The following is a 12,207-nucleotide window of genomic DNA, read 5'->3' as shown; positions in this document are numbered from 1 at the left end:
CCCAGCACAACTAAGGTGATGATCCTATTTCCTCTTTATGCAGGAAAGTGTCGAGGCAGGGGATAAGGAGACAACTGGAGTTGCTGAGAAAGAAAATGAGGTACATATGAATAGCCTCAAGAATATGGTTGTGCTTTAATATCTTGAAGAGAATTGTGGCAAAAAAATTTATTTCTCATTTACCTGTCATCAATAGGCAGGTCAGTACGATGCAACTGCGACCCAGCTGTGGTATCTGGTCCAACACTGCACAGATACATATCTATCAATGGTACATATTCTAACATCAGATCACCTCTCGTTCAGTGCAGGATTTGCCTGAGGAACTGCCTGTTGCAGCAGTGTAGAGTGATAAATATTTCAGGGCAGCAAACAAAACAATTCCATGGCAGAAGGAAGAAACTGTTTCTCCTGACATTTGGAAATACTCTGCATAGATTCCCAGTAGCTTTTACAATTTCCATAGGTTTGTTTGCCTAGCCTTCCTGCAAACTTCTTTAGAAAAAGTATAATCATTTCTTCTTCCTGGCAAAATATGCCCTAAGCTAAAACAGATACTTGAAAATAATGGTGCGTTGGTTTGCTGAAGCACAATGTGGCATCATTAGGTACAGTTAAAATCAAATTACAAAGCAAGTGAAAAGTTTGATGACATACTTTAAGTTGTGCATGTGTGGACCTGAATGATTGCATTTTGCTTGTATATCTTCAGGGATGTTATCCTGAATCCTTCTATACTAAAGTAAAACTATAATGTGTTCAAATGTGCACAGAGGGCGGCACAGGAGGAGTGGCTGCATATTAAACACAGGGATAGAAGTAAGGGCTGGGAAAGAGATTATAACTCCTAGTTACTAATAATTCAGGATTTGTACCTCGAGGGACTGGCAGCCTCCTTTTTTGTTGTTACTCATTTTGGTGTCACTCTACATACAGAATGATCATGAACTGGTCTTTGCTCACTGGTTTCAAAACATGGTAAGTTCAGCTGTCCAAGCTTAGGTTTGCTATCCTGCTGCAAAACAGCATTAACTCTGCTAGAGTCGAGGATATATCTGTGGCTCTAGGGTATTCCAGTGTCACTGGGAAGTGAATTTGGGACTCACTGGTGCCATACTCCTCAGCAGTGCTGTCACATCCACATAGAAAACAGTGGAATTGAAGAGCAACAAAGTCCAGGGTGGGAGTGGCAGATCAAGCCCTACTTTGTGTTAACACAGTGCAAGAGAGCTGTGTTGCTGCTCTAGCATTTGCTTGTCATTCCCAGCAAGTCTGGTCCAAGAAGAAATGTGCAAGAAATGCCTCACTGTTCCCTGAGCAGCAAGGCTATGTCTTTGAAATCTTTCCCCTTTATTCTGTTACTACTTGTTCTTAAAAATTTGAGGTCTCTTATCTGGGAGTGAATTTGACCCTGTGTTCTGTTTAAAATTGCTGTTTAAAACTGTGTTACTGTCTGCATAAGAGCTGCTATAAGAGATCAAGCTATTTGCTAAGCTGATATCTGACTATCAGTGAAGGGTGGTTCCCTTGATACTCTCTTGCATAACAGATTCTTCAGTACTACCCCAAAATCCTCCGAGACTTTGCAATTGATGCATTCCCTAAAGCATGATGATTGGTTCCTTTTGACATTAGCTAGCTTAGCTGTGACTGTAACCAACTGTCATAAAAATTACCCAGTCCTGTTCTGAATGCAGCCATGACACAAAGAACTGCAGCTCTGGAAGACCAGCACAGCTCAGGGAGCTCCTCTGGCAGACCCCAATGGCAAGTTGGGTATCCCTCCTTCTTCTCAGCTGCTGCTGAGTCTGTGGTGTTGTGCTGAGCTGACAGCAGTGTTAGTGAGAGTACAGAGGTATGAATCAGCTGCATCCTGGCTGAAGAAAAATTCACATCTGTGCAATTAAACAGTGGAGTTGTTCTATTATAGCCCTCTTTATAGTGAACATTCTTTGTCCCCTGTGTGGTTGGTGTAATGGGACAACTGTCCAAGTTGCAATGATACTGCTAGAGATAGCTGCTTTGGAATACTATTAGGCTAATGTTGCTTATGAACTATATAAAATAAATTTTTAGGACTGGTTTTCAGTATGAAGTAAGGTAATGCAAGTAGCTGTATCAGCAAGGATGTGATTCAACATAGCTGGGTATGAATTCAGCCTCCCTCTTCTTTTTTATTCCTCTCTACTAAGCAAATATATTTGTGGCTGTTAGTAAGGTTCATCCTATGCTACCTCATATGCCTTTTTGTAAAAGATTTTTTTAACCATCCAGCTTACATTGGTTTTGTGCTCTAAGACAGAAGAACAAATGATTATACAATTTTAAGCTGTGGTATGCATTTAGTGACTCGTGGCTGTGAGAGCATCACTGCGGGGCATGTGCAAGCTGATTCATGTAAATTAGTATTCTGCTCCTTCCTGAAATAAAGTGGGCTATACAAATCCAATAAATAGAAAAGTTGTTGATCCTAATCACAACAGACAGCAAGATCAATTTCTACACCTTGCTGTTAGGGGTGCATAGTATGATATCAATCTGATGTACACTCTATTTGCACTTTTTCCTGATAGCCTATTCCAGGACTTCTGATTTATTTGTATAACTTCTTGGGTCAAGGCTGCTAAAATTGATAATAGTATGAGTGGCAGGCTCACATGCCTTACAGGAGAAGATATCAACATCTGCCCATGTCTTTTGATGTTACTTCTTTTTGCAACAGGGCATCCGTCATCAGCAGCATTTTCAATTTAATTAAAGTTCCCCAGTGATTTCTGAAATCTGTGTAGTATTTTCTGCCTTCAAGGACTCCAGGAGAATTTATCATGTCAGTTAATAGCAGCCAGAAGGAGTAGTGCTGAATATTAAATGTTGCTAAAAAACTATGCCAGAAGAGTGCCCAGGAACAGTTGCTGAGTTCAGGTAGCCGAGTTACTCATCTTTAGGAGAGAGATCAAACTGAGGAAACAAAAAGCATCAGGCTGTGAAATGGAGATCAAAGAGATCAAGCTAATGGTGGCTTCACTTTGGTGCCTCTAAAACAGTTTTTCTTTTGTGTTTTTCCTCAAGATATCTGCTCTAAGTTAAAAATTCCATCTAGAAATGAATTTGATTTAAAGGAAGAGTTTTGTCATTTGCCTTCCACTCTTCAAACTGTAAGATTAATCCAGTATTAGTGTATGCCCAATATGCTACTGTAAGCAGTATATAGCAATACAAATGTTAGGGTGATACATAAAATTTACAGTAAGTTTCTGCTGGATGAAGGATTCAGCATTGAATGCATTATCTTCTCAACATGGACTGCTCAGAAGTGCTTCAGTCATATCCAGACTGAATGGGCTTTTACGTATCTTCAGTTATGTTACTGACATAACTATAGATCTTTGCAGTTAGATTTTTTCTGATCTTTATCCAGCTGTGGAATATATTTACTTTTCCTGACATAGCCTGATTTGTATGGCTCTCTGTTAGAAAGGAGTGTGTAATTAAGAGTACAAGATTTTTGAAGCCAGCCTAAGCCTACCAGGTAGCTGACTAGCTGGAAAAGGGTTGGAGCCTCTCCCCAAGAAGAGATTCCATTAGCAGGGTCCTGTGGACCCATTGGACAGCTTGCAAGCTCCTCCTCCTCAGCAGAGACCAGTGGTAAATTTCTTCCACAATACAGCTGGATGACAAGAAAAGGAAAAAAATACTAGTCTTGGCAAACAGTTACTCCACTATTAATTACTCCACCTGAGAAGTCTGGTACGTGGTGCCTAGTGAGGTTTCATAAATATCTTTCTCCTGCCTGTTACTCAACTTCTCTACACAAGCTTGCCCCCAGCACTGCTCTCCATAAATCAGGAGGAACACCAGTGAGCTTGAGACTGTAAGTCAGCATCACCCAGGGAGGTCACAGAGCAGGGGCTGATCCATGGCCTTTCCAGCCAACACTGTAACTCGTATCTTCAATGGTCCCTCCCTCCTGTTGTTTTTAGGTGGCACCTGTTGGTGAGAGGGCTGTGACATCAGAAGACAGTGTGGCCATGGCAGCAGGAGCTGGTGATGGCGCTGCTGCCGCTGAGCAGGAGGGAATTGCTGAAGGTGACAAACCTCAGGGAGAAGAAAAGGAAGCTGATGTGTCTCAGGTAACTCATGTCAATGCATGGGGGAGAGTGTTAAGGGAATTGGGACAGAATCATCAGCCTGAGAGAGGCAAGGCTACTGAATGCCTGTGCCCCCAGGTCTGGCCAGTAGCAAGGGTGATGTTCTCCTGGGATAGCCCTGGGAGGGGCCCACACAGGGTATCCCTTCTTATGAGCCCTTAATTTGGGTTGTACCTGCCTTTGTGCCCCTGTGCTTCTCTGGGCTTGTGGAGATGGGACCTGATGGGCTGATGGCTCCTGTGTTGGGCCCAGGAGCAGCATGGATAGTGCATTGTTTGGGCACTCCCTCCCACCATTGTCTCTCTGTGCCCCTCTGTGGAGATGAGATTTATCACCTAACCAAACAGGACTTTCAGGAGAATGCACAGAAAAAGGACTGTATTTTTCTTGTGTCCTGGCACCACGTCCTATCAATGGCATTACCTTGCTTTACGTAAGTCATGGTGGTCAAGCCATCTCTCTGTATCTGGCCTGCTGCCTTTTCTCCTGCAGGCTCTGAGGAGCTGCCAAACAGCCACCAGAGCAGACCCTGCAGCTGGGCAGCCAGCTGCCACCTGCTGCCCTTGCATGTTCTGTTTCTTCTGTGCTCCAGAATAAGATGGTCTGGCAGGGAATCACTGAATGTGGTTTTTTGTTGCTTTTTGGTTTGGGTTTTGTTGTTTTTTTTTCAAATTGGATGCTCCGACAAGTTTTATTAAATGCTTTTTTGCACTAGGTTCCATTATTGGTCAGATGCTACCTACTTAGCCTCTTTGCTTTCTCTGCTCACAGTTACATTGCTGTAAATGAGGGGAAATCCCCTCAGTCAAAGAAACAGGTTGTGTTTCCTTCTTGAATCACCTCTGTATCACTATTATCTTGCTAACTTGAATTACCAAAGAAATACAGGACAATGACTGCTGGAACTAGTGCCTTTACCCAAAACTACCCAAAATTAAGAGCAGAGTGGAGGAGAAAGGTCTGTTAATTTCTATGCACACTGAAAATGGATCCCAAATTGCCTGCAAAGCATTTTTATTATTTATTGCAATAATTTGTGGTAATATAGAAAGCAGACTTAGGAGGACTAAGGAGGACAGTGAAAAGTAGGAAGGGATTACTCCTTTACATTCTTGTGCAGTAGTGTTTTGCTGTTTGAAATAAAGTACTAAATAGTCATGCATTTCTTTCCTTGGGGTTTGTTTGTTTTTGCCCAGGACAAGGTCAGCAGCATCCCTTCAGTAGTAATAGAGCCAGCATCGAACAACGAGGGGGAGGGAGAAGAACACGAAGTCGTCATGAATGAGTCCAAAGATGCTGCAGCAGAGATGGGCACTCAGGGCACTGACACTTCTGCCAGTGAAATTTCCCAAGCTGGAAGCGATCAGAAACCTGCTGAGGAAATCCAATCTGTACCTTCTAAAGATCAGCCCCTTCCAGAAGAAGATGCAGCTTCTGCAATGCCACCTGGTTTTCTCTATAAGGTCTGTTTCTTCATTCCTCTGTTGGATACACCCTCAGATCTGGCTGCTGTGGGTGTGTCTGTCTGCACAGGCAATGTGATGATTTTTGAGGCCAAAGGATATTTAATTTATCAGCCAGACACATGCACACACATACACATAAACACAACTCTAATTTTGTTGTGTTGCTTCATAAATGAAGTCTGAGAAAATACATTTTCTGCACACCGTTGTTACTATCCATATCCTTAGGTAGCTGTAAGATGCACTGAAATACAAGAACCCTTTAGTCTCACCAAACTGCTATAAATTAATATATTGAATAAAACTGCATTGCCATGGAGTTAGTTAGGAATGTTGTTGATAAATGCTAATGATATATTTGATAAGCTAACAATGTATTTGATCTCTAAGGTCTTTTCCAAATCCCAACCATTCTATGAGAACATTAAAAAATGGCATTTTTCTGGCCTGAAAATCTATAGTGGAAATACTGGTTTTATTGAAACTCTTGGGACTTACAATTCATGGTAATGAACCAAAATGTCATTCTGTAACTTTAGTGATATTATAAACTGTTAGGGTAATCAAATAGAAAAGTTTAATGAGGCATAAGAGAAAGTCTTTCCTTGGCTGGAAAGGCCCCCAGGGTTTCCTGGTTCACAAGGTTCTTTGATAATGCTTCTCACTTTGGAATCACTGAGCAGCAGAAAAGTTGCTTGGGGATGGATGAACTTTACATGCTTCCTGTTATAATTTGCATAGTTCAGAGTAATTAGTCCCATTGCACTTTGTAAGTATGCCATTCTTCTTGGTCTATTCTCATTGCTCAAATTTTTTTTTTGAGAGTAACATTAAGGTGAGTGTGAACAGTATTGTGTAACTCTGACTCAAACATGCTGACATAGTTTATCTTTTGTTTTTCATCACACTCTCTGGGGTCAGACATAAATAAGGAGAAGCAGAATGTATATTTGCAAGCTGGTTCTCAATGCCACTTCTTTCATTTCTCATGGAAATGTCTGTGTTTTGAGAAAATTAGACTGGCTATCTTTCAAGGAGATAAAAACATTTACCTAACATGGTCTGTTCACTATGACATGTTGACCATGCCAGGGTTTTAATAATCACCCTTTTGAAAAGCAGATATTTTTGGCATACCTGTCTGCCAGTACATGGGAGCTCCTTCCAGGGCAAGCATTAAGGAGAGTTCCCATTACTCACCTCTTTGATGATGTGTTGCAGTGGGTGCCATACAACCAACTCAAATTTCCATGGATGTTCACAAGAAGAATAGTATCAGTGACCACAATAAGAGAATGAGAGAATCTGAAGTAATCAGTTAGGGGGAATCTTTATCAATTTTATTTGTAAAATTGTACCAAAATCACTCTCTCAGATATCATAATGATAGTGGCTAATGAAAGGAAATCCTTACACAGGAATAATGAAGGTGGCAGGACTTGTGAGATGTTGTAGTATCATCTATCCTTGAGGTCCTCTAACATTGGGAAAGGACCTTAATTTTCCTTGGATAGTCTCAGGAAGACTTAAGCTGTCCCTGCTTCCGAGGAAATATATAGAAAACTGTGACACGAATCAACGACATTAACAGTTTATGCTTCTATACTCTTCTGCTTTGTTCTCATGAGACTCCACCTGTGCACAGTTCTGGTGTCCCCAACATAACAAGGATGTGGAACTGTTGGAGCAAGTCCAGAGGAGGGCCACAATGTTGATAAGAGGACTGGAGCACCTCTCCTATGGCAAGCTGATAAAGTTGGGGCTGTTCAACCTGGAGAAGGGAAGGTTGTGTGGAGACTTCAGTATGTGAAGGAGGCCTCCAGGAAAGCTGGAGAGAGATTCTTTGTCAGGAACTGTAGTGCTAGGACAAGGAATGATGGGTACAGATTGAAAGAGCAGGATATTAGGAAGAAATTTTTTCCTGTGAGGGTGGTGAGACAGTGGAACAGTTGCCCAAGGAAGCTGTGGATGCCCCAACCCTGGCAGTGTTCAAAGCCAGGCTTGATAAAGCCCTGAGCAATGTGGCCTAGTGGGAAGTGTCTCTGCCCATGGCAGGGGGTTGCGATTAGATAATCTTTAAGGCCCATTCTGACCCCTTCTGATTCTGTGATAATTTGAATGTGCCTTTCCATAGCCATATGTTTGCATAAAGACAGCTTTTTTTCAGTCAAGTTTTAACAGGTAATTTTGTTGAGAAAATATCTCTCCCTTTAGGTCACATCTGCATGTTTGGTGTTATTTTCCTCAGGTTGAAGTTCTACATGACTTTGAGGCAGCTAACAGTGATGAGCTCAATCTAAAACGAGGAGATATTGTACTAGTCATTCCTTCTGAGACTACAGCGGATCAGGTAAAAACAAGCAGTTCTTGCTTTTGTTGATATTTTTCTTTGCCTCAACTTTTTTTCTCACAGGTTATAGTCAATGGGACTGCATATTCAAAATGTCATTACTGTGAGAAAACACAAAGATTTTAATTTTGGTTTAGTACTTGGTTTCATTTGAGACTAAATAGCACAGCTGACTATATCTGAAGTCCTAGGTATATGCTTATTAGCAGGATCTGACCTCAGCATATTTTCTAGGGCTTTTTTGTGCCACAGTGTGGTGGATTTTATGCTGACAGACATGTACTCAAAGACTTAATGCAGAGGATGACCTACAAACTGTAATGATTTCTTTATAATTTTGTCCTAACATTGCAATAGAATTGATTACATGCTCCCTGGATGTTCAGAGTTTTTATGTGTGGAATTGGAGAAATAATACAAATTAACCCACAGAGAGCACTGAGAACACACAGAGACTGTGCTCTCCCATAGCCTGAAGGTGTGGAGATGCTGCTGTGTGTGTTATATGCCTCTGATAAAGATAACTTTGCCCTCTGGAAGCCTGAACCTGACTTAAACAACACTTTGATTTCATTTAAGTCATCTAATTTTATTTTAACAACAAATTTCAGGTGGCTTTTTAAACAATTGTATTCTATAAGTGAATTGAATTGCAGTGAAATGTACTGATTTTGGCCACTGCTTTGAAGAGAAGACTGTGCTGCCCACTGTTGGCACCACCCACCCCACTGCACCTGTTACTGCCTGTAGTGGTGGTGGGAATTCTTCCACTGATTTGGGGGTTGAGAGTTGGGGGGCTGGATTCTACCTAATCAGGCAGCTGAAAGCTCTGCTCTGAATGGAGAATATTTCTTAAAATAGATCTGAATACTAATATTAGCCCTAAGCACATATGAGTGCTGGGAACCATGTTTGAAATTGTTTTGCTAATTGATGCTGTCCAAAGGTAGGTAATAATTAATGTTCATCATCTCAGATGAGCTTTCTTTTAATTCAAGAGGCAACTAATTGGTTTTTGTGGGTGGGTTGGTTTTTTGTACTTATTTCAGAAAGAATATTTTTATTTCAGCAGGCACTTGACTGTTTTTTATAGGGATAGAGTCTATTATTCAAATTATGCTACGTCTTACCTCACCAGCAGTTCACTTGATTTCATTATTGGTGTTCCCAGAATAGGACACTGCTCTAAGGATAGCAAAGTATGCTCTCTGTCTTCACACTGTTTTTCCTAGCTGTATGAGGTGTTTAATATGTTTCATCTTCACTTGGTGAGTCCATGAAGTATATTGTTCTTCTGATGTGCATCAGAATTCCATTAGCATTAATTGAAGTAAATTGTGTGCAATGATGCAGAAAATAATCCTGTATGTATTCATGTTTCTGAAAGCATTCTGTTCATATCTGTATGACTCAGTACATCTTTGCCCTTCATGTTTAGCATCATCATAACACTTAATATTTTTGTCTTTTGCCTGGTACTTTGTTCATTTATATAGAAGCTTTTTATCTTTGTTATTCTTTCTTAGTCTTTATTCTCCTTCAAAACTGACCTGTCTAAAGCCATAATTCTAATGCAGCTGGGAAAATCAGCCTGTGCTCTCCATTTGAAGCAAACCAATCCCACCCATTGGCTTTTTCCACTGGCCTTTAGTTGAAGTTATTATCCAGTATAACTTTGTATTCCTTCACACACTCTATGCTGCCTGCTCTAGAAAGCTGCAGTTCTCTATCTCTCAGATATTTCTTGTGCTTTAAAAACATGGCTCCAGTTAATTGTATCCAGCCAATGCCATATATAAGCTGGATCTGCTTTAATGATCTGCTTATTTGGGGGCAGACAGCAGCTTGCCAGTACATGCAGCCACTGAGCTCTCATGGCTTGATGATGATCTGTTCCAGCTACTCTGTGTCCAGGTGTGCTGTTTGTGCCATAATAACTTGGCAGCATTAGAAATTCTGTTTGTCATGGCTTTGCTCTCACCTGTTCTTAAAAGGAATAAGGTACAGAGTTACTGAGTTAGGAAGATGTAAGTTGATCATATTTAAAAATACTGAATTGATTTTATTCCAGGTAGAATTTATCACACTTAAGAGAAGTCAGTGCTTTCCAATAGGAAATCTTGCTTTTGGTTGCTTGGACTGATGGTGATTTGTTGACAGTTTTGCTTGTCAAGTTCTGGTTTGGGTTTCCAGGAGTTTTTGGAAAAATTATTACGTAATTTCTAAAGATAGTAACTCCAGAGATTGCAAGGGCTATTATTTCTTCTGACTGCCAATACGTGAAGGAGAGGAAAAAAACTCTCAGGGGGAAAAATTTAATATTCAAAACTGTTTTTGCACCACTTATGATACTGAGTACAGTTAGGAGTTAGATGGGCTAAAGGTCATACCATGTGCTCACAGTCACTTGGTCTCACAAAATTGTGGTGTGGCAGAACAGAGAGAATGTCCTGTGCAAAATCAGAGGCTGCTTTTTAACCAAAACACTAAGTCTTTTAGCCATGCGTGAGAAATTAGGAGCCATGAAATTTAAGAGACTGTGTTTTCCTTTGCAGGAGGCTGGCTGGTTGACGGGCATTAAGGAATCAGAGTGGCTTCAGTACAGAGATGCAAACAGTTATAAAGGACTTTTCCCAGAGAACTTCACGCGCCACCTGGAATAGTTCTCCCAGGCAGAGGAACATGATACGAAGCTCAGTCAGTAGGTTTTTAACCTCTTCGAAACACAGGAGCCCATCTTTTTGTAGTTTAAGCTGTTAATGGTTTACAGAGTGGTGCCAGACAAAGCTTGTTGGAACACATTGAAATGAGCATGAATGTAAACAGCAATTTCTGAAGCAGTACATGGGGGAACAAAAATCAAATTAAAAAGAAATGTCCTTATTTGTTTGAGTTTGTGGCGACAGGTTTGTTTGTGCTTTGTCAGAGCTATGGTGATCCTGTATTTGGTCCTTTCCCATGAAATCTGAAATTAGCTTCCTCAATACCAAAACCTTAACTTCTCTGCACTAAGTGTATTGTATTGAGTTGCACTGCAGAAGATTTAATTAATTATCCTGTAGTTATGAGGTCAAACTATTATAAGTTTCATGTGTTTAAAAAAAATATAATTAACTACTACAACATTTTTCAATGTTATTTTTGGACATGCATAATATATACACATAAGAACTTACATGTGTATATATAAGTGCATATGGCTATATATGCATTTTCACAACATCATTGTAGTTCTCTGGCTGTGTAGTATCACCCAGTACATGCATTGCTCTTTCACTGTCTGGCATTACAGGAAAAGGTTTTGTTTCAGCTGCTCCATTGCCAAAACATGTTACAGTATCTGTGTTTGTAATGTGAAATTTTCATTCTTAGATAAAGAATAACATCATGTTCCAAGCTGCTAACCTTTGAGAAGGCATGGCTCAGTCTCCTCTTCCAGCTGCAGCAGTTACAATCAGATAATCTGGAGGGGAGCTGTTATGATGCTAATCTATACTTTTTTATTTAATTGGCTAAATACATTTTAAAAAAGAAACAGAACTAATCTCTGAGAAGAAATAAACACAATATATTTTCACTATGTGTATTTATGCAGCTTACCTTCACAGAACCTTTTAAAGTAAGATATATAATGTATCCTGTATCAAAAAGTCATCTGTAACTTATGTTTTCCGGTGCTGTGTCATTAAAAATAAACCTTTGGTCCAAAGAAGCTGTTTCATCTGTGGTGCTTTGGAAGTTTTGTAGCACTGAAGTACATATAGTTTATACATTGTATTATATAATCTAATCTTAATTTAAAACTTCTTTTTCCAAAGAAATAGAGCATAACAGGTGCACCATCTAAACTCTTGCTCTCAGCTCTAATTGTGGCCAGAATTCCAAAAGGTCTGGACCCCAGATCAGCTGCTGCTCCTCGTGCTCCAGACTCACTGCGGCTAATTAATGTATTTGTCCCCTAAGAAAGGGAGCTTGTCTGTGCTTAACCATCACTCAGCTGAAGATCTCTACCTTGCAGTAATTCTTCATTGGCCACCTATTTTATGTGGAAAGTAAGTTCTCCATGAATCTGGAATCTGCTTTGTTGTGTTTGCTGAGGAATGAAAGCTGCAAATATTTAGGAATTTTCCTAGGAATTCAGTTATTTTTCACTATATTTTTGTTGGGTACTTGTTTTGTATACAAACAATATCTGTTTCCTCTCCATTTCTGATCTGTTAGCTTTTAGTTGAAGAAATGGGGA

The 12,207-nt window shown here is 40.2% G+C and overlaps 1 protein-coding gene across 3 annotated transcripts in view; it reads left to right on the top strand.

The window, feature by feature from the left end:
• Positions 1-11,676, top strand: part of AMPH (amphiphysin) — a 107,308-nt gene extending 95,632 nt beyond the window's left edge. For 2 of the 3 annotated variants that reach the window (XM_071561562.1, XM_071561563.1), the window contains 4 exons: positions 3,981-4,130; positions 5,345-5,611; positions 7,863-7,964; positions 10,520-11,676. In XM_071561562.1, coding sequence (XP_071417663.1) covers positions 3,981-4,130; positions 5,345-5,611; positions 7,863-7,964; positions 10,520-10,627 — 627 coding nt within the window. In that variant the 3' untranslated portion in view covers positions 10,628-11,676. Of the gene's footprint in view, positions 1-43; positions 101-3,980; positions 4,131-5,344; positions 5,612-7,862; positions 7,965-10,519 lie in introns of all 3 variants that reach the window. The other variant, XM_071561560.1, reaches the window with a different exon arrangement.
• Positions 11,677-12,207: the final 531 nt, after the last annotated feature.

This window comes from Pithys albifrons, chromosome 7 (assembly GCF_047495875.1).
Source record: "Pithys albifrons albifrons isolate INPA30051 chromosome 7, PitAlb_v1, whole genome shotgun sequence".
Taxonomy (NCBI): domain Eukaryota; kingdom Metazoa; phylum Chordata; class Aves; order Passeriformes; family Thamnophilidae; genus Pithys; species Pithys albifrons.
The sequence above is the reverse complement of the archived record's forward strand: the minus strand, read 5'-3'. Positions and strand labels throughout refer to the sequence as shown.